This window comes from Aotus nancymaae, unplaced genomic scaffold (genome assembly GCF_030222135.1).
Source record: "Aotus nancymaae isolate 86718 unplaced genomic scaffold, 86718_ANA_hifiasm-v0.15.2.pri h1tg000016l, whole genome shotgun sequence".
In the NCBI taxonomy this organism is placed as follows: Eukaryota; Metazoa; Chordata; class Mammalia; order Primates; family Aotidae; genus Aotus; species Aotus nancymaae.
The window spans coordinates 63,431,973-63,456,606 of NW_026988428.1; the positions used below are offsets into that span (position 1 = coordinate 63,431,973).

A 24,634-nucleotide genomic window follows, 5' to 3' on the forward strand; every position below is an offset into this window, starting at 1 on the left:
GAATGAAGTGACGCCAACCAGGGTCCCAAGGCGGGAGTCACAGCCCTGGTTCAGGGAGCTCCCAGGTCTGGGCTCCCTAAAGGGCTGCAACTCTTCTCTCCATGTGGGGAGCAAGGGGCATGTTGCAGCCCTGTTTGCGTTACGCTCTTTTAGCCTGGCTGTGCGGCTCTCAGTGCTTGCATCAAGCAGACAGGTGAAGAATGAGACAGATGAAGAGAAGCATTATTGAGCAATGGAACAGAGGGATGAGCAAGATGAGGAAAGAGACCCGCAGTTAGCAGCTCCTTTCCACAGCAATGGTGTCCAACCAGTGTTCAGCTTCTAGCAGAAAGAAGACCCTGGAGTGGGCGGCTTCTCTCTGCAAACAGGTCTTCCCGTTCAGTGGTCAGCTTTCAGCAGAGAGAAGGTCCTAGAACGGGTAGCTCCTCTCCACAGGCAGGTCATCCCTCGTCTTCCCGTCCTCTCTTCCAGTCTAGCTGAGTCCTGGGATTGTATGAGCCTCAGAGGAAAGGAAATGTGAGCTCATTTGGTTCATGGGAAGCCATGGATGGGCCCAGGGAACAGCACCGCAAGTTCCCGCTCTGGTCTGCAGGCTTCAGGCCCTTCCCGGCTTGAGGGTGGGGCTTCAACGGGGACCCATCCCATTCTACCCAGGAGCCTGTCTGCCTCCTGCTACCAAGCTGTTCACGCCAAGGGGTGCCTGCAGGCCAGTGCTGGGCTGTCTTCAGCCGCCTCTCAGCCTCCCTCCCATGCTTGTTGGTGCCCAAGTTCCGGAGGGGGCCGAGATGGCAGGGGCTGGCATGTCAGCACTGTCCCCGTGTGCACACTGGGCCAATCTGCAATAGCACCCAGGCTGCGCCCGACCTTGCTCTGAGATCAGAGTGGGTGCTGGCAATGGAGAGAAGCCAGGCAGCAGGAGCAGGCACCCTCGAATCTGCAGCGGGCAGGGGGCTTTCCCATGGCCCCCGAGAGGTCAGAAATGTCCACAGCCGCGGCAGGGTGGCCGCAGCTGCACCCAGGGAGCTCCTGCTCTGCCAGTTCGGAAGGAGCAGGGCTCCCGCTTGTCCCTGCTCACCTGCTCCGGAGCGTGCAGCTCCGGCGGTGCCTCCTGGCTGCCTGGGGTGGCGGGAGGGGGCGCGGGGAGGAGGGGAGTGTTCCAGGTCCTCCCTGGGCCGGGGTCGGCGTCGGGGCAGGGGTGACTGTCGCTGCAAGTTCTTCCCGTGGCTCCGGGGCTCAGGGGCAGCCCGGGACTCTCCCTTGCCTGGCTCACGGCCCTGCCCTGGGGGGCGCCTCCAGGAGCAGATCATGGGCCCTGGGGCCAGGCCGTCAGGAGCGTCAAGCTTGGCGGTCACCCCAATGCGGGGCGGACCCTGGAGACTCGCCCCTGGGGGCCCCACCCAGAGCCTCCTCCCAAGGCCCTGGAACCCGGCGCTGTCGGGGCGTGCGCGGTGGCCACAGCAACGGCCGGGTCCCCGAAGAGCGCCCCGCTCCCACTTCCCACCCCGGCCCGGGAAGCCTGGCCCCAGCTCCGCGCCCTGAGCCCAGCTCCCGCGCTCTGGGTCCGAGCACGGCACAGCCCCGGTCCCAGCTCCGCCTTGGGGACCCTCTCTGCCCGCCCCTCGGTGCCGGACTACGCTGCTCGCCCTCCAGCGGGCGCCCGAGCCCGGCCCCGTCGCGGAGGCTTCCAGGGCGGCAAGCTCGGTGGATGGGGTCTCCCGGGACTGGCCGCCTGCTCCCCACGCACAGCGGCGACTGGGGCCCAGGGTGCGGAGCGGCGGAGGCTCCCAGCCCGTCACGCGAAGATGGTGGCGGCGCAGTCGGTGCCTTGGGGTCTCAGGGCACAGGGGACGCGAGGCACAGATGTCCCATCGCTGCCCCTGCCGCTCCCGCCGCCACCCCACCCTTCCCACCCCCCAGCGCTGCAGCTAGCTTGATGGCAGCGGCAGCTCTGGACCGCCCACTGCTGGGAGGTGGAGGTTGCCTGAGCCAAGATCAGGCCATTGCACTCTAGCCTGGGCAACAAGACTCTGTCTCAAAAAAAAAAAAAAAAGAAAAGAAAAGAAAAGAACAGTTCAGAGGAGACCCACAGTGGCTAGCTCTCTGTAGATAGGCTGTCCTGACATCTGCCACCAGCAGAGGGAAGCCGTAGAGAGGGTTGCTCCTCTCTGCAGGTCTCTGAAGCTCTCTGTTGAAAAGGTAGCTCCTCTCTGCAGCTGGTCTTCCCATTGTGCCCTCTCTGCAGACAGGTCATCCTGACATCTGCTGTCAGCAGAGAGGAAGCCCTGGAGTGAGCTGCTCCTCTCTGCAGGTAGTAGTCCATCTCTGGAGGTCTCTGAGGCTCTCAGCAGAGAAGGTAGTTCCTCCCTGCAGTTGGTCTTCCCATTGAGTCCTCTCTCCATTCTCTCCATCCTCTCTTGCTCTGGCTGAGCCCAGGGCTTTTATGGACCTTGGAGGAAAGGAAGTGTGTGCTGATTGGTCCATGGGCAGCCATAGGTGTGCAGGAAGAGGCACCACAAGTCCCCACTCCAGTCAGTGGGACTGGCAGCCTGGCCCCCAGCCTTCAGGCCCTTCCTGGCCTAAAGGTGGGTCCTTACTGGGGACCTGCCCCCTTCCTCCCAGGACTGTCTGCCTCCTGCTGCCATACACGGCCCCAGGGTCAGCCCCAACCCCATTCCAATATCCAAGCCAGTGCTAGGAATGGAGAGGGGCAAGGCAGTGCAAGCAGACACCCCCGAGCCCACAGGGAGGGGAGTGTGGGAAGGACCTTCCTGGGCCCATGAGGGTGCACACTGCAGAGATGCCCAGGTCCTGCAGCAGGGGAGCTCCCGCCTCGCCAGCTTGGAAGGGGCAAGATTTCCACATGTTCCTGGATCCCGCCTGCTCCGTGGAGCGGGAAGCCCTGGTCTGCAGCTGCTGGGTGGACGGCTGCAGCTGCACCCAGAAGGGCAGATCCTGCCTGCTCCCCACACCCTCCAAGAGCACAGGGAGGCTCGGATCCTGGGCCGCAGTTTGGGCAGCTGTAGCCTCACCCAGGAGGGCGGGGATCCTGCCTGCTCCATAGAGCAGGATGCCTGGGTCTGCTGCTGAGGTCTGGGAGGCTGAGGTTTGCAGAGCTGTAGCAGCACCTCAGAAGAGGCAGGGCTCCCACTGGCTCCATGGAGTATGCAGCCCCAGCTGCAGGGAGCATGATGGTGGTAGCCACTGCCATCAATAGAAAGCTGATGAAATCTTTTAAAGACAGCACAGTGGCATAACCAGATTTAGTTTAGGATGACAACAAGGGGCAGAGCTAGTGTGAAAGGGACAGGTGGCAAGGAGATTATTACAGTAATTCTTATTTCTCATGGAAAGTTTTCCTGAAAAGTGGGCTATAAGTATATTCCACTTCTTAAAACTGTATTTCTTACCACTTAGGGAGAGTCAAAATGCTTTGCACCAATGTGACAAGTTTTAGACCCACCTGAAAGTCTACAAAGAGCTCTATTTTAAGAATTGAGTCTACTGTAGATTTCAGGTTCAGCTTCCTAAGATTTTTTTTCTGGAGTTTATTAAAATCAATAATTGGCCCTATGTGGCAAGTCAGGATCAACAATTACTGTGTTCCCAGAATAGTCATGCATCTTGATTTGAAGTGAGGAATGGGGAAGTACTATGATGAGGTTAGACACAGACTAATAGAATTCTGAAATATCCATACTGATCTGTAAGACAGATACAGCATGTACTAGATTCACACCCCAGATGCTGAGCGTTATTATTTCAAATACGTTTTTAATGTGCTTCCCCTACACTTACTTGCTCCTGTTTGGTTGGCTTAGCAGAAGCTCCAAGAGGCCCTTTTCATATGCAGTAGTAAATGAGAGCCACAGGGTGGCAGCAAAGGCTAAAAAACTTGAGTGCTGCTACTTTATTAAAAATCTTGTAAAAATAAGTAAGTTAGGCAATAGAACAGAGAAGAGAGGAGTAAAATAACCGTAGAAACCTAAAATGAGAAGCTAAAATAAGGTACTAGCACAACTCATCCTTATCTATGGGCAGAATTGATTCACAACCCTGGAAATAGCTGATTTTTAAGTTTTGTTTTCTTAGAAACAATATATTCTACAAGAAATAGCACATCGCTTTATTTTTTGTAAATAAAATATGGCTCTAAACCCCAGCTCCATTGGAAATTCATCTCAGCCATTTCGGGTCCTTCCTACCTCGTGATCAAATGCAGGATAAAGATATTGCATCCACCCCACCACCGGCATCTGTCTGTAGTCCACATGACCATTTCAGATCCACCACTCTGTGGCCACATTATCATTCTTAGGGGTAGGAGTCTTTGATCAAGAACAAGAGGCTGGGCCTGGAACCCAGCGTTCCGAGTCCTCCATGCAGACCTTCCTTCTGAAGCACTGATACTTACCCAGAGAGTACCAGAAACTTAAAGTAGGTCCCTGCTCTTAAGCGACTCACTGACCTCTCTCTGTCCAGCCTAAAAGAATCATTTTAGCCTTGGGAAAGTCCCCGTCAGCATAAACTTCTGTCTCTTAATTGACTTTCTTTCTTCTCAAAGTCTGTTTTTCTCCTGTTTAGTCTTTCAAAATCAAAAGCCAGGTAACCCTGCCCCAAAGGTTCAACTCCTTCAAGATTTTCTACATAGACAATCATGCAGTCTGTGAACAGAAACCGTTTCATTTCTTCCTTACCAGTCCGTATATCTTTTATTTTATTTTATTCTCTTATTTCATTAGCTAGGACTTCCCGGACAACGATTCCTAAGAGTAGTAAGAGCAGACATCCCCGTCTTGTTCAGGATTTGAGGGGAAAGTGTCTAGTCTCTCACCATTAAGTATAATGTTAGGTTTCGGTTTTTTGTAGATGTTCCATACACAGTTGAGTTTGCTGAGAGTTTTTATCCAGAATGTGTGTTGAATTTTGTCAAATACTTCTTCTGCATTTACTCACATGATGAAAAGTTTTTTTCTTTAGCCTGTTAGTATGATGGGTTACACATTAATTGATTTTTGAATGCTGAACTAGTCATGCGTATCTGGAATAAATCCCACTCTTTATTGCACATAGCTATTCTTACACATTGTTGAGCTCGGTTTGCTAATATTCTGTTGAGGATTTTTGGATTTTTGTTCATCAGAGATATTAATCTGTAGTTTCCTATGTCGTAATGTATTTCTCTGGTTTCGGTATTAGGGTAATGTTGTTCTCATAGAATGCGTTAGGAAGTGTTTCTTGGCTATTTGTTTTCATTTTTATTTAGTTCAACATATTTTTAAATTTCTCATAAAACTTTTTGGGCCTCTATGTCATTTAGAAGTATGTTGTTTAATCTCCAAGTATTCTAGAATTTTCTAGCTATCTTCCTGTTATTGACTTCTAATTTATTTCTGCTGTTTTCTGAGCACATACTTTGTACAATTTCTGTTCCTTTAAGTTTATTAAGGTGTGTTTTTGAACTAGGATATGACCCATCTTTAAGAATGTTCCATGTGAGCTTGAGAGAAATGTGTATTCTGCTGTCGTTGGATAAAATATCCTATAAATATCAGTTAGCAACAATTGATTGATTGTGCTGTTCAACCATAGACTTACTGGGTTTTTTTCTACTGGATCTGTCGATTACTGATAAATGGGTATTGAAGTCTCCAACTATAACAGTGGACTTACGTATTCTCCCTTGCAGTTATATCAGCTTTTGCCTCTGCATATTTAGACCTCTGTTGATAAGTATCAAAAACTCAGGATTGTAATGATTTCTTAAAGAATTGGCCCCTTTTTCCTTGCTCTAAGATGTGCTTTGTCTGAAATTAATATAGCTACTTCAGCCTCATCATTATTATTAGTGTTAACATGGCATATTTTTCTCCTTTATTTTCAATCTATCCTTGATATTTACAGTGAGTTTTTTGTAGACTACAAATAGTTGGGTCTTGTTTTCTTATCCACTCTGAAGCTCTGTCTTTTAAATTGATATATTTAGACGATTCACATTCAAATTTATCATTCATATATTTAGATTTAATCTCTACCTTATTTGAATTTTTATTCATTTCCCTTGTTCTTTGCCTTCTCAGATTTTAATTGAGAAATTTATAGTATTTCATTTTGTCTCATCTCTTAGCATATCGATTGTACTTTTTCAAAAAAAATGCCTCACTCCCATCCCTTATAACATTCTTGTCACACATTTCACATACCTATCAGTTTTATTGCTACTAATAACATTTTATTGCAACTAATCTTTTGAACAAACTGTTATCTGTTCAGTCAATTAAAAATAAGAAAAATAAAGCCAGGTGTGGAGTCTCATGCCTGTAATCCCAGTGCTTTGGGAGGCCTAGGAAGAAAAATCATTTGAGGCCAGGGATTTGAGACAGTCTGGGCAACATAGCAAGACCGCGTCTCTACAAAAATTTAAAAATTTCAGCTGAGCGCTGTGGCTCACGCCTATAATCCCAGAACTTTGGGAGCCCGAGGTGGGTGAACCACAAGGTCAGGAGTTTGAGACCAGCCTGACCAACATGGTAAAACTCCGCCTCTACTAAAAATGCAAAACTTAGCCAGGCACGTGGCACGTGCCTGTAATCCTAGCTACTCAGGAGGCTGTGGCAGGAGAATCAGTTGAACCCAGAAGGTGGAGCTTGCAGTGAGATCACGCCACTGCACTCCAGTCTGGATGACAGAGCGAGACTCTGTCTCAAAAAAAATAAATAAAAATTTAGCTGAGTATACTGGCACGTTCCTGTAGTCCCAGCTACTTAGGAAGCTGAGGTGGGAAGATCACTTGAGTCCAGGAATTTGAGGCTGCAATGACCTGTGATTGCACCACTGCGCTCCAGTCTGGGTGACAAGGTAAGACTCTGTCTCAAAATGAAAAGGAGGAGAAGGAGAAGAAGAAAAATGACTTTAAATGTTCTCCCTTTCTTTACATAGATCCAAGTTTCTGACCTATATCATTTTCCTTCTCTGTGAAGAATTTCTTTTAACATTTCTTGAAAGACAACAACTTCTCTCAATTTTCATTTTTCTGAATCTTTATTTTCCTTCATTTTTAAAGAATGATTTGGGCCAGGCGCGGTGGCTCGCGCCTGTAATCCCAGCACTTTGGGAAGCCGAGGAGGGTGGATCACAAGGTCAAGAGATCGAAACCATCCTGGTCAACATGGTGAAATCCTGTCTCTACTAAAAATACAAAAATTGGTTGGGCATGGTGGGGCACGCCTGTAATCCCAGCTACTGGGGAGGCTGAGGCAGGAGAATTGCCTGAACCCAGGAGACAGAGGTTGCGGTGAGCCGAGATCGCGTCATTGCACTCCAGCCTGGGTAACAAGAACGAAACTCCGTCTCAAAAAAAAAAAGAATGATTTACCTGAACATACAATTCTAGGTTGGTGGCTTCTTTCTTTCAATACTCTAAATATTTCACTCTACTCTCTTCTTGATTGCATGGTGTTTGAAGAGACGTCTGCTGTAATTTTCATCTCTGTTCTCTAGGGAAGGCATTCCCCTCACTCTAGCTTCTTGCTAGGTTTTCTGTTTGTCTTCGACTTTCTGCAGTTTGATTATAACATGCTTAGGTGTAGACGTCTTGGCATGTATCCTGTGTGGTGTTCTCTGAACTTCCTGGATCTACCGTTTGGTGTCTGTCAGTAATTTTGGAAAATTCTCGGTTAGTACTTCAAGTGTTCCTTTTGTTCCCTTATCTTCTTCTCCTTCTGTTATTCCCATTATGCATATATTATACCTTTCAGAATTGTTCCATTGTTCTTGGATATTCTGTTCCCCTATTCTCAACCTTTCTTCTCTTTGGCTTCCAGTTTGGGAAATTTTCCGTTCCCCTGATGTATGTTCAAGCTCACTGATTCTTTCCTCAGCCATGTCCAGACTAAAGATTAGTCCCACCAAAAACACTCTTTATTTTGTTACTGTACTTTTTATTTGTTTGTTTTTAAGTTCCGGGATACATGTGCAGGACGTGCAGGTTTGTTACGTAGCTAAACGTGTGCCACGGTGATTTGCTGCACCCATTGACCCATCACGGAGATATTTATTAAACCCAGCATTCACTAGTTTCTTTTCCTGATGCTCTCCCACCCGCCCCCCACAGGCCCCAGTGTGTGTCGTTCCCCTCTGTGTCCATGTGCTCTCATTCTTCAGCTCCCACGTATAAGTGAGAACATGCAGTGTTTGATTTTCTGCTCCAGTGTTAGTTTGTTAAGGATAATGGCTTTCAGCTCCATCCATATCCCGACAAAGGACAAGATCTTGTTTCTTTTACGGCTCCATAGTATTCCATGGTGTATATGTGCCACATTTTCTTTATCCAGTCTATCACTGATGGGCATTTGGGTTGATTCCGTGTCTTTGCTATTGCAAACAGTGCTGCAGTGAACATGTGCATGCAAGTATCTTTATAATAGAATTACTGTACTCTTATTCCTAGCTCTTCTTTCTTTCCCTTTCTTAGAGCTTAGATCTCTCTGCTGATATTTCCCATCTCCTCTTGCATATTGTCTACTTTTTCCATTAGATCCCTTAGCGTAATAATCATTATTTTAAATTTCCAACTTGTAAATTCCTAAATCTCTGTCATATCTTAATCTTGTTATAATTGCTTGACCTCTTCAAAATGTATTTTTTGCCTTTTAATGTGCTGTATAATTTTTTGTAGAAATTTGGATTACTGTATATTGGGTAAAAGAAACTGAGGTAAGTTATCATGAGGTTTTATGTTTATCTTGCTAGAAGTTCAGCTGTGTTTACTTTCTCTGTGTCTTTATTAGAGGCTAAAATTTCCTCTGTTGTTTTTGTCTTTGGGCTTCTCTAGGGACTTCTTAAATGGGATCTAAGCCTCACAGGTCAGATTACAGCAGTGGTATCTGCTCTCACCAAACTGCGCTTCTCTCTATCAGTTTTCTGGGTGGTGGTTTGCCCATGACCTCAATTCTGTGATGGATCTAAGAAAAGATGTTGACTTTCAGTGTTTCAGTTTTTTTCTTTGTTGTGAGGGTGGGAGTGGTGACTTCCAAGCTCTTTATAAGTCACGTCAGAAACCAGAAGTCCTTCAATCCTTTAAACTTCTTTCTCTGTTTCTGTTTGCATATTTTGCGCCATGCTTCTAACTTCTGTGCAGTATTCTACTAAAATAATTTGCATCCACCAAAATTTTATTCACTCCCTTAGTGACAGATATTTATGATACTTCTACTGCATACAATAGTGCTCTGAATATCCTAATACATGTCAATTTACCAAACCGTGTGATAATTTCTCTGGGTTATAAACCCAGAATTAGAATTGTTGAATAAAATTATATACTGACTTAATTTTAGTATTCAACCAGAATGGCTACACGAATCTACACTCCCTCTAGTAGTATACAAGGGGTCTCCTTTCCCTTATGTTCTTGCCAATATTTACCATTATCTAGGTTTCTAATTGTCTGTACTTCTTTTTGAAATGGAATCTCACTCTGTCACCCAGGCTGGAGTGCAGTGCTGCGATCTCGGCTCACTGCAACCTCTGCCTCCTGGATTCAAGCAGCTCTCCTGCCTCAGCCTCCCAAGTAGCTGGGACTATAGGTGCCTGCCACCACGTCTGGCTAATTTTTGTATTTTTAGTAGAGACAGTGTTTCACATGTTGGTCAGGCTAGTCACAAACTCCTGACCTCAAGTGATCCACCAGCCTCAGCCTCCCAAGGTGCTGGGATTACAGGTATGAGCCACTGTGCTAAGCCTGTTTGTACTTTTTTTGAGTAGAAATTCTTATTTCTTGATTGTTTAAACTTTTCCTTCTCTGTTGCTAGAGGAGTAAAGCATCTCTTCATACTAGCCATTGGGATTTCTTTTTCTACAGATTATCTATTCATATAATTTGTATGTGTTTCTTTTTTTTGGATTTCATCAGTTCTAAATTGTACTATGTTTACATATTAATATCCTTAACACTGAGACACATATTACAATGAATTACTATCTGTTTCATTTATCTATCACTGTATAACAAACCACCCCAAGATCTAATTGCTTAAAACAACAGTTTTATGTATTTCACATTTCATGGGTTGATGTGGCTTAGCTGGATGGTATTTCTTATGCTCTTGCCAAGATTCTCTCAGCTGGGTTTGGAGTCATGTGGAGACTCCACTGGATTCTGAGACTGCTTGTTCTCAATCTCTCTCTCTCTCTCTCTCTCTCTCTCTCTCTCTCTCTCTCTCCCCCCCTCTCTCTCTGCGTGTAGCCTCAGGACTTTGTTTTATGGTCTCTCCAACAGAGTAGCTAGACTTGTTACATGGCATTCAGAGTTCCCACGAACAAGAGCTTCAAAAACTGTAGGAAGAAGCTGCAAGGTTTCTTTGAACTGGCCACAGAAGTCATGCATTACTTCCATGACATTTGACTGGTCAAGTACATCACAAGGTCAGCTAGGATTCAAGAAGAGTGAGACAGACTCCCCCTCTTGAGGGAGGAGTAGCAAGATCACATTAAGAAAGAGCATGTAGTTGGAGATATGATTGTGGCCACCTTTGGAAACACAAATTGTCAGGAGCTGCCATTTGGCCACAAATTTCATCTCTCTCTGATATACAAAATGCACTTAGCCTCTTCCTCAAAAGTCTCATCTTATTAAGGATAAGTCTAAGATTTCATCATCTTAATCAGATGTGAATGGAGTTCTTTGGGTGAAGTTCCTTAGGTACTACTCCTTGAGTACAGAAGACAAGATAGCTCAACCTGAAGACGTTTGAAGTTAAGAAACAAGATATCGGCCAGGTGTGGTGGCTTATGCCTGTAATCCCACCACTTTGGGAGGCCAAGGTGGGTGGATCACCCGAGATCAGGAGTTCAAGACCACCCTGGCCAACATGGCGAAACCCCATCTCTACTAAAAAACACAAAAATTAGTCAGGTATGATGGTGATTGCCTGTAATCCCAGCTACTTGGGAGGCTGAGGCAGGGAGAATTGCTTGAACCCGGGAGGCAGAAGTTGCAATGAGCCAAAAGTGCACCACTGCACTCCAGCCTGGGCGACAGAGCAAGAATCCATCTCAAAAAAAAAAACAGAAAAAATAGCTGCCATGCACACAAACCCAAAAAAGATGGTGAAACAAAGAAAGGATAAAGGCATAAATATTCCTATTCAAAAGAATTGAAAGAAAGCACATAGCAGTCACTTGTCATAGCAGTTCTGTCGGGGAACACATCACCATTCCTCCATGAGGGCCCACTCCTGCACTCACCAAAGTGGTTCTCCATTCCTCTTCCCTCTCCTTTCCGGGTTCTAAGCTCTTCCTTTTAAGTTATCTTTCCTTTTCTATAAGACATTGCCCATATTTGCAGGTCAGTATCAACCTGCTTCCTGACTATAAAAGTTTGAAGACTCAGAGGCCTCTTTTTATTTTCAACTGTCTCTGTCCCTTTTGGTACAAGGTAAGATAATTCTTTTTAAAAATGTATGGACCAAAAAATTAGCCGGGCATCGTGTCAGGTGCCCATAATCTCAGCTACATGGATGGATGGCTGAGGCAGGAGAATTGCTTGAACCCAGGAGGCGGAGGTTGTAGTGAGCTGAAATAGCAAAAAAAAAAAAAAAAAAGCTATATAGACTTTTTCTCTATCAATTTATAACCCATTCCAGTAAACAAAAGCCACACTGATAAATCAGTCTAAGACAGGTCCCTCTCTACCTTGGACCGAGAATAAAAATACTGGGTAACAATGCTCTTACGTGTCTTAGAAGCCTTCTAACAGAAAAGGTCTAAGAAACTCGTCCTTAGGATTTTCAGTAGAGTTTTTACCTAGCTGAGAGAGTTTCAGGCGGCATTATCTTAAATCTTTCTGAGGTCTTAACAAAGGTCTACAGCTGTAATCTTGAAATCTTGACCCTAAGGGCATACTTTTAGTGACAGAGCCCTGAATTTGATCTTTGCTCTGATGTAATTTATTACTTTGACAGTCTTTTACTGGAAGAGAATGGAGATGAGAAACAGTTTTATTTTCACACCTAAAAAATCTGGCTAAGAAATGTGTTTTCTCTAGATCCTGGTTGAAAACTGAGCATTTACTTCAGTAGTTCATCTCCATCTTTACCTTACCACATGCAGCTAAAAGAAACCAGCTGGTACCTTCGATGTCCTAGGTGGATACTTCCTTAGCCACCTTATCACAAGCTGAGGCATTGCTGCTCTCTGACACCGTATCCAGTAAAAAATGTGCTGCTTGTCCTTCCAGGCCTTACAAAGAATTTCTTGGAGGCCCTTCCAGATTCTTCTCATCAACTGGTCCCCAAATCAGTGCCACACATTTTAGGCTTTTTTTTTAAATCATCAGCCTTTCATAGTATCAGTTTCTGGTTTTGGTGATAAATTGCAGTGTGCAAACCACTCCAAAACTTAGCAGTTTAAAGCAATTACCATTTTCTTATTTCTCCTGGATCTATGGTTGACTGGGCTAAGGTGAGTGGTCTCCCACGGGGTACCTCAAGCAGTTAGATGATAGCTAGAGCTGGAATTACCTGAAGATTTGACTATGACGCTGGGACAACCTGGTTTCTCTCACTCTCCAGACAGACTCAGGTGGTCTCTACCTAGTCTCTTGAGCGAGTAACTGCACTTGTTACAAGGCAGGTCGGGGCCCCAAGTGCAGATGTTCCAAGAGACTGTAGAAGTTTCAAGGCTTCTGTAACCTAACTCTGCAAGACACACAACACCAGCTCCACAGCACTGTATTGGTCCAGGGAGTCACAGGGCCAGACTGGACTCGAGAATAGTAAAAATAGACTCGAATTCTAAGAGAAGCATGATCAAGGACACGTGGCAAAAGATCCTGCATTTCAAACAAGTGCAGTTTATGGAAGATAAATTACATCTCTACCAGGTTTTTTGTTTTGTTTGTTTGTTTGTTTCACACTTCCGCCAGGCTGGAGTGCAGTGGTGCGATCTCGGCTCACTGCAACCTCCAGCTCCCAGGTTCAAGCGATTCTCCTGCCTCAGCCTCCCGAGTAGCTGGGATTACAGGTGCCTGCCACCACGCCCGGCTAATTTTTATATTTTTAGTAGAGACGGGGTGTGGGGATTGCTCCAGCGTAGAGACCCCTAAGTGTCTCCGCCATAATGGAGTTTGAGCCCAGACACATTTCTCCCCTCCTGGACGCAGTCGAGCTAAGGGAAAGAAGGAAGTGCAAGAAGTTTGATTTTGCAGAAGTTTATTTCTGGTTCACTGATCTAACAGTTTGGCTGGGTGAAGGCTGTGTGGTTTCACTGCACATTCTATTTCTTGAAGTTTCTGTTCTGGGCTAGTTTTTATGACTCTGTTACCAGGTACTCACTGAAGCTTGTGACTATTCATATGACATTTGAAATTGTTACCTTTAAGATTTATACCTTGGTTTGACCGTTGTAAAATGTGATCTTGTTTCTGTGTTTTTGATTATCGGATAAGTAGAAAAGGTCACCTGTTTGTTTTATGACTTCTTGATCAATCTTTATGACAGTTGATTGTATGCTTCTCCTTTTACTAGTTTTATCTTGAACCCCAGGCTTGCAATGTTGTAACTTTCCCTTCTCCTTTGTTGTAGTAACCTCACTAAGAGACTTGACGTCAGCCACTGCAGGCTAAAGGGTATATAATGAGACCCTGTGCACAAAATAAATTGCTGACTTGGTCATTCCTCGTCAGTCCTCCAGACCCCATTCTGTTCTATCTCTCTTTTCTTCCACGCACTCACTCTTCCAGGTATTGGGACCCTCTTGCTGGTCAAGAGACCCCCGGCAGACGTGCCGATCTCACGGACCACAACAACAGGGTTTCACCATGTTGGCCAGGGTGGTGTTAAACTCCTGGCCTCAGATAATCCACCCGCCTCGGCCTCCCAAAGTGCTAAGATTACAGGTGTGAGCCACCACGCCCGGCAACAAAGTTGTTTTTAAAGGGTATGTTTGATGGAAGATATGCAATTATATGCATCTCTGGATATAAGTTGCTGTCAGGTGGAGAGTGGTCAGGATTTACTTGCCATTCCATCTTCGTGCATACACTTAATTGTTTTCCCATTGACATTTGCATTGAACAACTACAGTCTTCAATGTTTCAGTCAATAAACCAGTTAATAACCAGTTGAAAAAGGAATCTAAATTCTTGTTGTTGTTTGAAGTCTTTCAGTGATAAGTTCTTCTAAGATCGAAACGTGAACATGAAGATGTGCAGATGGTTTTCAACAGTTTGGAAACAACCCCAGCGGCAGCAGTGAGGCACCTTTTACAAAATGTCCTGTGATGTCACAGACCACACTACCGTGTTTAAAAACAGAGTCTGAAAGTGATTCAGAAGAATTACACTCTAAATAAAAATAAGCTTTAGTAAAATTTAATATCAGAAATGAACATGGGAGGGAGGCACTAGACAGAAAAGCTAGCTGGCATTCCAAATATATCATTGTTATTTCACGACAGGACAGTAAATATTTAGGTTGAACAATATGAAAGTGTCATTCTTACAGAGCCAAACCATAGAATAGTGAACAACTTCCTGATCTGCAGCCTAATGGGTCCTACAGAATACTGAGGAAAGATTTCCTAACTTGGATAGCCCAACACAGAAGCACTTAAACAGAAAAATGGATAGCATTGTATTTATCTGTCAAGGTGAAGTGAGAGATGTTAAATTATATATTATTGTCCAAGAACAGAAACGGCTTAGGAACTTAGCACTATGTGAGTCTATGATGATTCTGTGCTGTATACTGAAATTGTGTATTCATGATTATGGACCACTTTAAAATGATAGCAAAATTACCACTATCCTATTTCTCTCCTACTTTTCAGAAAGTTTACTTTCCTGTAATTGGTGCCTTCTTTTTATTAAGAACACGAAGTGTTTCTCAGTCTTATCTTCGCTTGTCCTTTTCTTGACTAATTAGCCTTTTATCATTGATGGTTTCATTTTCCTTCTTTTTTTTTTCTTTTTTTTTTTCTTTTGAGACGGAGTTTTGCTCTTGTTACCCAGGCTGGAGCGCAATGGAGCAATCTCGGCTCACCGCAACCTCCGTCTCCTGGGTTCAGGCAATTCTCCTGCCTCAGCCTCCTGAGTAGCTGGGACTACAGGCACGCGCCACCACGCCCAGCTAATTTTTTGTATTTTTAGTAGAGACGGGGTTTCGCCATGTTGCCCAGGACGGTCTCGATCTGTTGACCTCGTGATCCACCCGCCTCGGCCTCCCAAGGTGTTGGGATTACAGGAGTGAGCCACCGCGCCCGGCCATTTTCCTTCTTACAGAAAGGCATCGTTTCTTTTTTCTTTCTTACTCACTGTCATTCTCGTACTGTCCACACCTAGTAATAAGATGAATGCATTACGCAGGCATTTTTGCTTATCAAATAATCTATCTTGGAAATGTACAGTAACAAAGGAAATCATTGAATGGCCACTAATGAACTATTTGTGTCTGAGTATGATAAAAAGAATGCACAAATGTTTCTAGAATCAAGGTAGCGAGAAAATGTTCTTTAGTGATTGAAGAGAAGAGACTTTACCCTTGATTGGCTACTAAACAAACAAACAAAGAATCCTGGAAGAGAATCTGTAATCTCAGCAGCCTCTGAAAAGTCACGGGACTGACTGCTTTGGCGACTGTTATTAACGGTGCAATTACTGGCATTGACCGAAAGAGGGCAGTTAAATCCTATGATGAGATAATGAGAGTAATGTGTAGTAGGACTGCTGTTGTTAAGTGGTATCATGAGGAAGAAGAAACGGAAGAAAACTTCGTGAATAGAAAAAAATGTTTTTTAAAAAAACATAAAATTATACATATGTTGGGAACAAGATCATTTTGTCAATCCTAAGTTTCTGTGTACACATATTGTTAGAAAAAAATACTTTTTAATCATTCTATTTGTAAAGTCATCAGAGAAGGAAAATGCAATCTCACCTTCTGATATTTCACATATGTAATCTAAGCTGGTTTTCTCTTCTATTCTCAGTAAAAGCAGAGAGTAGCCATCAAAAACAACAAATGAGAACAGACAAAAAGAATAGACGCGGAGGCGAAGAGATAAGCCTTGAATGTGATAACTAATGTTGTATTTAGCAATCATTTTATACATGTGACCAACTTATTGAATGAACAGAATTCATATATTACAATCAGGAAAGAGCTTTACTCTCCAACCAGAGCCTCCATACCCTTGGACAATTTATCAGGCAAATCATTTAGCTCTTCCAATAAATTCAAGCTACTTTAATAGTCTCATTTGACTATCGGAAAAAGTTTAATCCAATCTAAATCAAAATGTTATTCATATAACCAATTCATTTTTTATTTTAATTTTTTTTTTCGAGATGGAGTCTCACTCTGTTGCCCAGGCTGGTTTGCAGTCCACGATCTCGCCTCACTGCAGCCTCCGCCACCCAGGTTCAAGCGATTCTCCTACCTCAGCCTCCCAAGTAGCTGAGATTACAGGTGCCTGCCACCTATCCAGCTAATTTTTGTTTTCTTCTATATGCAGCTCTCGCAAACCAGCGGTGGGGAAGTGATGCAGCCCTCCAACCTCAGGAGATAGGGAATTCGAAGAAAAGGGAAAAGCCTTCCTCTGGTGCTACTGTTATCTGGCCATGATTTTATGTGGAAGATACCTGGGATGGTTATTTGATGTGTCAACTTTGCTGTTATTCAATCAAACACTAATCTAGATATTTACTGAAGGTATTTTGTAGATTTCATGGAAGTCCATAACCAGTTGATTTTAAGTAAGGGGAAGTATCCTAGATTATCTAGGTGAGATTGGTTCAATATCAGTTGAAAGGTCTTAAGAGTGGAATTAAGGCTTCCCTGATAAATATGAATTTCTACCTATAGACAGCAGCTTCAGCAGCTTCGGCTTCTGCTAGAGAGTCCCAGCCTGCCCTTCCTGGCAGCCTGCCTTACGTATTTTGGAATTGCCTAGCCATGAGCCAATTCCTTACAGGGTCTTGCTTGTTGCCCAGGCTGGAGTGCAGTGGCACAATCACGACTTACTGAAATCTTGAACTCCTGGGCTCAAGTGAGTCTCCAGCCTCAGCCTCCTGAATAGATAGGACTATAGGCAGGCACCACCACACCCAGCCAATTTTAAATTTTTTGTAAGAATCAGAGGGGTCCCAGTATGTTGCCCAGGCCAGTCTTGAACTCCTGGCTTCAAGCAATCCTCTTGTCTTGGCCTCCCAGAGCACTGGGATTACAGGCATGAGCCACTGCAGTAAATCTTTTTTTTTTTTTTTTTGAGATGGAGTCTCACACTGTCGCCCAAGCTGTAATGCAGTGGCGTGATCCTGTCGGCTCACTGCAATCTCTGCCTCCTGGGTTCAAGCAATTCTCCTGCCTCAGCCTCCCAAGTAGCTGGGACTACAGGCGTGTGCCACCACGCCTAGCTAATTTTTTTTTTTTTTGTATTTTTAGTAGAGATGGGGTTTTACCATGTTGGCCAGGATGGTCTCGATCTCCTGACCTTGTGAGCTGCCCACCTTGGCTTCCCACAGTGTTGGGATTACAGGTGTGAGCCACTGCACCAAGCCTGCAGTAAACCTTTTAATACAGTTATGCATCACTGAATGACAGGGATATGTTCTGATAAATGTAATCTTAAGCAACTTCGTGGTTGTACAAACGTCATAAATTGTATTTACACAAACCTAGATGGAATAGCCTACTACACACCTGGGCTATATGGTGTAGATGATTGCTCCTAGGCTACAAACCTGAACTGCATGTTACTGTAGGCAATTGTAACAAAATGACACATATTTGTGTGTCTAAATGTATCTAAACATAGAAAAGTTACCATCAAAATACAGTATAAAACATTAAAAGTGGTACACCTGTATAGGGTTCTTACCATGAATGGAGTTTGCAGGACTGGACGTCGCTCTGCGTGAGTCAGTGAGTGGTGAGTGAATGTGAAAGCCTAGGACATTATTGTAAATTACCATAGATTTTATAAACACTGTATACGTAAGCTACACTAAATTTATTTTTTAAAAATTTTTCCACAGTTTTCATAAAAGTTTACTTCATGATTGGTGGGTAGTGCATTTAAACGTTAAACACGCTTAAATAATGTGTAGGTGACTGCATGGCTGCAGCACATTGGTAACTAGATACTTAACCAATTCAACTAGAAACCAGCTAATGAGTAACTGTCTAAATATTTAAAATATAGCTCTTATTTAGATCCTTTGTTTTGATCACCTTCTTTGTGGGGAGAACCTGCTGATCACAGTGGAAATATATTAAAGCCAAATCTTCTGATATCCATTCCCAAGGTTTCTTTCAGCTGCATTAAGTCTCCAACTCCAGGATAAACCCAAGTGTTTGGCCTCCTGCATTAATGTGCTTCTTATCTAACAGAGCAGAAAGTGTAAGCTTCACAGCAGGCCTCAGAGTCTGAGTGTAAATGAAGTCTCTTCTTCCCACTCCAATTAAATTAGAGTTGTTGACTTTTGCAAAAATGGAAGCTGTGAAATGCAACCGATATTTAGCAGCAATGACAAAATGAATGCAGTTGGACCTGATGTCCAAGTAAGGTTTACCAAAGTGTCAAGATTGTCACATACCTTCTAATAAACTGAGCCTCCAAATTCTGTCCCATTATAGTTATTAGTGTGTAGCTGGAAGTCCCCCATCCGGTAACCCACTGCAGAATTATTCCCTATCAGCTTTGACTTGTCTCTGTCAGTGGTCATCTGGTACCCAGCAAGCCGGCCCTCATAACCAAAGACAGCTGAACCACAGATTTCAGGTCCAGCAAAATCAAAATTAACATCACAAGCGAGGTTTCTGGACTCCCTTTTGCAAGAGGACTTGATTTTACCACTTTCATTTCCTGTGATTGGTAAGAAGGTAGTATCAAATATTAGTTTCAAACCTTGACAAATCTGGTCCAATCGTGACTTCTGTTCCCAGAGTATTATTATCAGTGTCCCATTTTCCAGGGAAAGTCACACCATCCTCACACCATTTATATTTGGTCTCCAAGACCCCAAGAGTTTTTCCAGTGTCTGTATTAGATGAACCAGATGTTGAGAATCCCACACCCAATGCATGACTTTGTTCTTACATCCAGTTTTACCAACCCTAAACCAAATCCTTTGTTAAAAATATCTCTGGCAGCTTTGCCAAGGTTAACATATGATGAAGAAATACACATTGGCCACATGCAGGTCCACTCATAGGTCACCATGGCCGGGCCACAGTAAGAGGTGATCTGGGCCAGGCGTGGTGGCTCACACCTGTAATCCAAGCACTTTGGAGGCCAAGGTGGGTGGATCAAGACCAGCCTGACCAACATGGTGAAACCCCGTCTTAATTTAAAAAAATATAATAAAAAATAAATAAATAAAAAATAAAATAAAAAGAGGTGATCTGGTGTCTCCTAAGGAGGACCACGGGCACCACTCCACTTTCAGCTGAGGCTGGTCAGCTAGCTTGCAGTCAGGCCTCAGCTGCCATAAAGTGAAGTCTCTTTCTTCAATAATAAATTAACCTTAGCTTATTCTAACATGTTACTTTATAAACTTTGTAGTTGTTGTTAACTTTTTTTAGGTTCAGTGGGTACAAGTGCAGGCTTGTTACACGGGTAGATTGCATGTCCCTGGTGTTTGGTATACAAATGATTTCATTACCAGATACCAGCACAGTTCCCAATAGGTAGTTTTTTCAGCCTCACCCTCCTCCCAGACTCCACTCTCAATAGGTCTCAGTGTCTTTTGTTCCATTCTGCATCCCTGTATACTGAATGTCTAGCTCCCGTTTATAAGTGAGAACATGTGGTATTTGGTTCTCTGTTCCTGCATTAGTTTGCTTAGGATAATGGCCTTCAGCTCCATCCATGTTGCTGCGAAAAACATGATTTTTTATGGCTGTGTAGTATTCCATGGTGTAGATGTACCACATTTTCTTCATCCAGTTCACCACTGATGGGCATCTAGGTTGATTCCATGTCTCTGCCATTGTGAATAGTGCTGCAATGAACATGCACGTGCATGTGCCTTTTTGGTAGAGCAGTGTATATTTCCTTGGGTATACACCCAGAGATGAGATTGCTGGATTGAATGGTAGTTCTGTCTTATATTCTTTGAGAAATCTCAAAACTACTTGACTTTTTTGTATTAACACACAGCTTAAAACACAAATGTATTGTACAGCTACACAAAAATATTTTCTTTCTTTATATCCTTATTCCATAAGGTTTTTCTATTTAATTTTTTTTACTTTTTAAATATTTTTGTTAAAAACTAAGACACAGGCACATACATTAGCCTAGGCCTACACAGGGCCAGGATCATTAATATCACTGTTCTACTTCCTCATCTTGTCCCACTGGGAGGTCTTCAGGGGCAATACCGCACATGAAGCTGTCCTCTGCTGCGATAACAATGACTTGTTTTGGAAAACCTCCTGAAAGGCCTGCCTGAGACTGTTTTACAATTAACTAATTTTTTTTATAGATAAGTAGAAAGAATGTACTCTCAAATAACAGTAACAAGTATGATACCTGGGCGCGGTGGCCCAAATCTATAATCCCAGCACTTTGGGAGGCCGAGGCAGTCGGATCACCTGTGGTCAGGAGTTTGAGACCAGCCTGGTCGACGTGGTGAAATTCGGTCTCTACTAAAAATACAAAAAATTAGCCAAGCATGGTGACGTGTGCCTGTAGTCCCAGCTACTCGGGAGGCTGTGGCAGGAGAATTGCTGGAACCTGGGAGGCAGAGGTTGCAGTGAGCCAAGATCACGCCATTGCACTCCAGCCTGGGCAACTAGAGTGAAACTCCATCTCATTTAAAAAAAAAAAAAAAAAAATTAGACTTCCTCCCAAGATTGGCGTTTGGTCAATGGGGACCCACGCAGGTTCAACAGGCATATCGAGAAGTGTTATTTCTGTTCGGGGCCCATCTACCCTGGCCACGGCATGATGTTTGTCCACAACCATTGCAAGGTGTTCAGATTTTATAAATCTAAATGTCAAAAAAACTTTAAAACAAAAAAGAAAGTCACAAACTTTAAAAAGAAGAGCAATCCCCGCAAAGTTAGGTGGACCAAAGCATTCCGGAAAGCAGCTGGTAAAGAGCTTACAGTGGATAATTCATTTGAATTTGAAAAGCATAGAAATGAACCTATCAAATACCAGCGAGAGCTATGGAATAAAACTATTGATGTAATGAAGACAGTTGCAGAGATCAACCAGAAACACGAAGCTAAATTTATAATGAACACATTGAAGAAAAACAAAGAGCTACAGAAAGTTCAGGATATCAAAGAAGTCAAGCAAAACATCCATCTTATCTGAGCCCCTCTTGCAGGCAAAGGGAAGCAGTTGGAAGAGAAAATGGTACAGCAGTTGCAAGAGGATGTGGACATGGAAGATGCTTCTTAACAATCTCTGTAACCATTTCTTTTATGTACATTTGAAAATGCCCTTTGGACACTTGGAACTGCTAAGTTATTACTTTATTTTTTACATGAGGTCACTTAAATGAAAAGTGATTAAAATATATCTTTCCTCCATTGCCATCTACAAAACATCAGATACTATGGATGTTACATTGCATTTCAGTGTTAAATCTTCACTGATAGAGGTACCTACGTAAATCATGAAAATTCTGCTTATAACTATAGAAGTGAATTGTGGTTATAAAATGGTTGTGCCATTTGGATAACGGCATAGGACAGCATTTGTATAACTAATGGCAAAAATTCATGGTTAGTGATGTATAAAATAAAACATCCTTTGCAGTAAAATATTCCCTTTATTAATGTTATAGAAGGGGGGATACAACAAGGAACTAACAATTTGTATGACAGTGTCAAATATTATTTTGATTTTAGTATTTCCTGTTTTGGTTTATTTGCAACTCAGACAAGCATAATGATATTGTGTGATGAAGCCTAATTACGCTAAACTGTTTTGACCTGGTTTAACCCTTCTGATAGGTAGTTTTAAATGTTGGGGATGAGAACTGAGTAATCTTTGCCTGGAGTGACACTACACTCTAGAATTGCCACTTTGGAGAATACTCAGTTCCAACTTGTGATTCTTGGTAGAACAAACTTTATTTTTCTAGCCTACCAACGATCTAGAAGCAGAGGAATCTCAGTGCCTTTTTTATTATTATTTTTTGGGGAACAGAGTTTCTCCATGTTGGTCAGGCTGGTCTTGAACTCCCGACCTCAGGTGATCCACCCACCTCAGCCTCCCAAAGTGCTGAGATTATAGGTGTGAGCCACGAATCTCAGTGCCTTTTAAAAGTTATGTGGTTTTCTATGGCTGGGCGCGGTGGCTCACGCCTGTAATCCCAGCACTTTGGGAGGCCGAGGTGGGTGGATCACGAGGTCAAGAGAGCGAGACCATCCTAGTCAACATGGTGAAACCCCGTCTTTACTAAAAATACAAAAAATGAGTTGGGCATGGTGGTGCGTGCCTGTAATCCCAGCTACTCAGGAGGCTGAGGCAGGAGAATTGCCTGAACCCAGGAGGCAGTGGTTGCAGTGAGCTGAAATTGCGCCATTGCACTCCAGCCTGGGTAACAAGAGCGAAACTCCATCTCAAAAAAAAAATTTAAAAAAAAAGCCTCCTGTTTTTGAAAAGTAGAATTTATGGGTACAACATCTGTTCATTATTTGCACATAAAATAAAGCCATTTAAAAAGTAAAAAAAAAAAAAATTATAGTATAGTAAGTTCACAAATCAATAACAGAGGCATGTATATCATCAGGTATTATGTATCGTACATAACCATATGTGCTATAGTTTTTACACGACTGGCAATGAACTAGGTTTGTTACACCAGCATTACCACACACGAGTAATGTGTAATGTGTTGTGCTATGATGCTATGACAGCTCTGATGTCCCTAGAGATAGGATGTCACTAGGAATTTTTCACCTTATTATAATGTTATGGTATAATTACATCATATATGTGATCCATCGTTAACCAAAACATCGTGATGCAGTGCAGGACTGAATGCATCTCTTCTGCTGGTCCTGCTTCTCTGGTTGAAACATGACTGATACAGTACACAAATGCAAATTGTCTCTCATGGGATACTTCTATGGGTCTTAGGAGATCCTAAGCCGAGATGCATCCCTGCGGAATTTCTGCACTGCGTCATTCCCTTATACACGTGAGCTGCTCTCTGGAAGGCCTCTTGTGACTTTACCTTAGCCCTCGACTTCTAGTGAAGCATCCAACATGGCTTCTTTCTTGTAGGCTCTCCTCACTGATAGGGAGTCCTCTTGCATAAAGCCCTTTGCAGATGACTCAAACCCACATCTACTTCTTCTGGGATGAGGGGAGCTCATATACCCACTCACCAAATCGTGAAGCTGCACCTCGAAGCCACCCCACCTTACCCTGTCGTCAGGAGCAACTTCTGCTAGCTTCCCACCACTAAGCCTCTCTAAATAACAGTCACACAGAAGTGTCTGTATCCTCTTCAGAAGGGGACGTAGGTGAGGTTCTTTCAAACACTTTTTTGTTCCCTTTGCCATTTCAAATTTACAAGCTCCCATAGCTGAGCAAGCATACAGCCAAGGAGTAAGACTCTGTACACCTTTAGCAAGCAGTGCTCCATCTCTCCAAAGTGCCTTCTTGTTTCACCTCTCACTTGGAATCAGGGTGGGAGGGGAACTACCCCAGCAATCTTTATTTTTATTATAATCATCTCTTTCTGTTGCCCTAGCTAGAGTGCAGTGGTGTGATTGTAGCTCATTGTAGCCTCTATCTCCCAGGGTCAAGCGATCCTCTCACTTCAGCCTCCCTAGTAGCTGGGACTACAGACATGCACAAACATGCCCAGCTAATTCTTTTATTTTTTTATTTTTAGTAGAGACAATGACTTGCTGTGTTGCCCAGGCCGGTCTTGAACCCCTGAGCTCAAGCAATCTTCCCGCCTTGGCCTCTCAAAGAGCTGGGATTACAAATGTGAGCCACCACACCCAGGTCCCAGCAATCTTTTGATTCACGAATTCTTTCAAAGAATTTGTCTCTGCAATCCTGTAATCACCAGCAGGTTCTTCCTGCCCTCTACACAGGCAAAACCAATCACTGAGCTATGGCATAGCAGTAAAGAAAGAGTTTGGTTGAAGGGAGGCTAACCCATGTATTACAACCAGAGGTATCACTCAAATAAGTCTCCCTGAAGGCTCCAAGTTTAGGGGTTTTCAAGGATAGTTGGTGATCAGAGGGCTAGGGAATGGGGGATATTGATTGATTGGGGTAAAATCATTGGGGTGTGGAAAATGGTCCTCATGCACTGAGGTGGCCTTTGGATAAGGCCATAGGACTGACGGGGTCATGAGTTGCAGTTCAGGCTGGAGTCAGCTGGTCATGAGAAATGTAAAATCTGAAAAAAAAAATCTCAAAGCCCAATCTTGGGTTCTATAATAATAGATATTATCTACAGGAGTAATTGAGGAAGTTACAAATCTTGTGACCTCCAGAACAACAGCTGGTTATCATTTAACTTTACCTATATTTTACAGAATTCAGGCCCCTCTCTTAATCCTAACCTGTGGCCTTTCATTAGTTTTACAGAGGTGGTTTAGTTTTAGGAAAGGGTTATTATCATCTTTGCTGTAAGGTTAAAGTATAAATT

At 43.6% G+C, this 24,634-nt stretch overlaps 1 protein-coding gene and 1 pseudogene across 1 annotated transcript; one reads left to right on the forward strand and one right to left on the reverse strand.

The window, feature by feature from the left end:
- Nucleotides 1-18,317: 18,317 nt before the first annotated feature.
- LOC105715643 (voltage-dependent anion-selective channel protein 2-like) lies at nucleotides 18,318-19,218 on the reverse strand (annotated as a pseudogene).
- Nucleotides 19,219-20,946: 1,728 nt separating this feature from the next.
- On the forward strand, nucleotides 20,947-21,324 carry LOC110567713 (probable ribosome biogenesis protein RLP24). The gene has a single exon (XM_064376741.1). It carries the CDS (start codon nucleotides 20,947-20,949, stop codon nucleotides 21,322-21,324), a length of 378 nt encoding a protein of 125 aa, XP_064232811.1.
- Nucleotides 21,325-24,634: the final 3,310 nt, after the last annotated feature.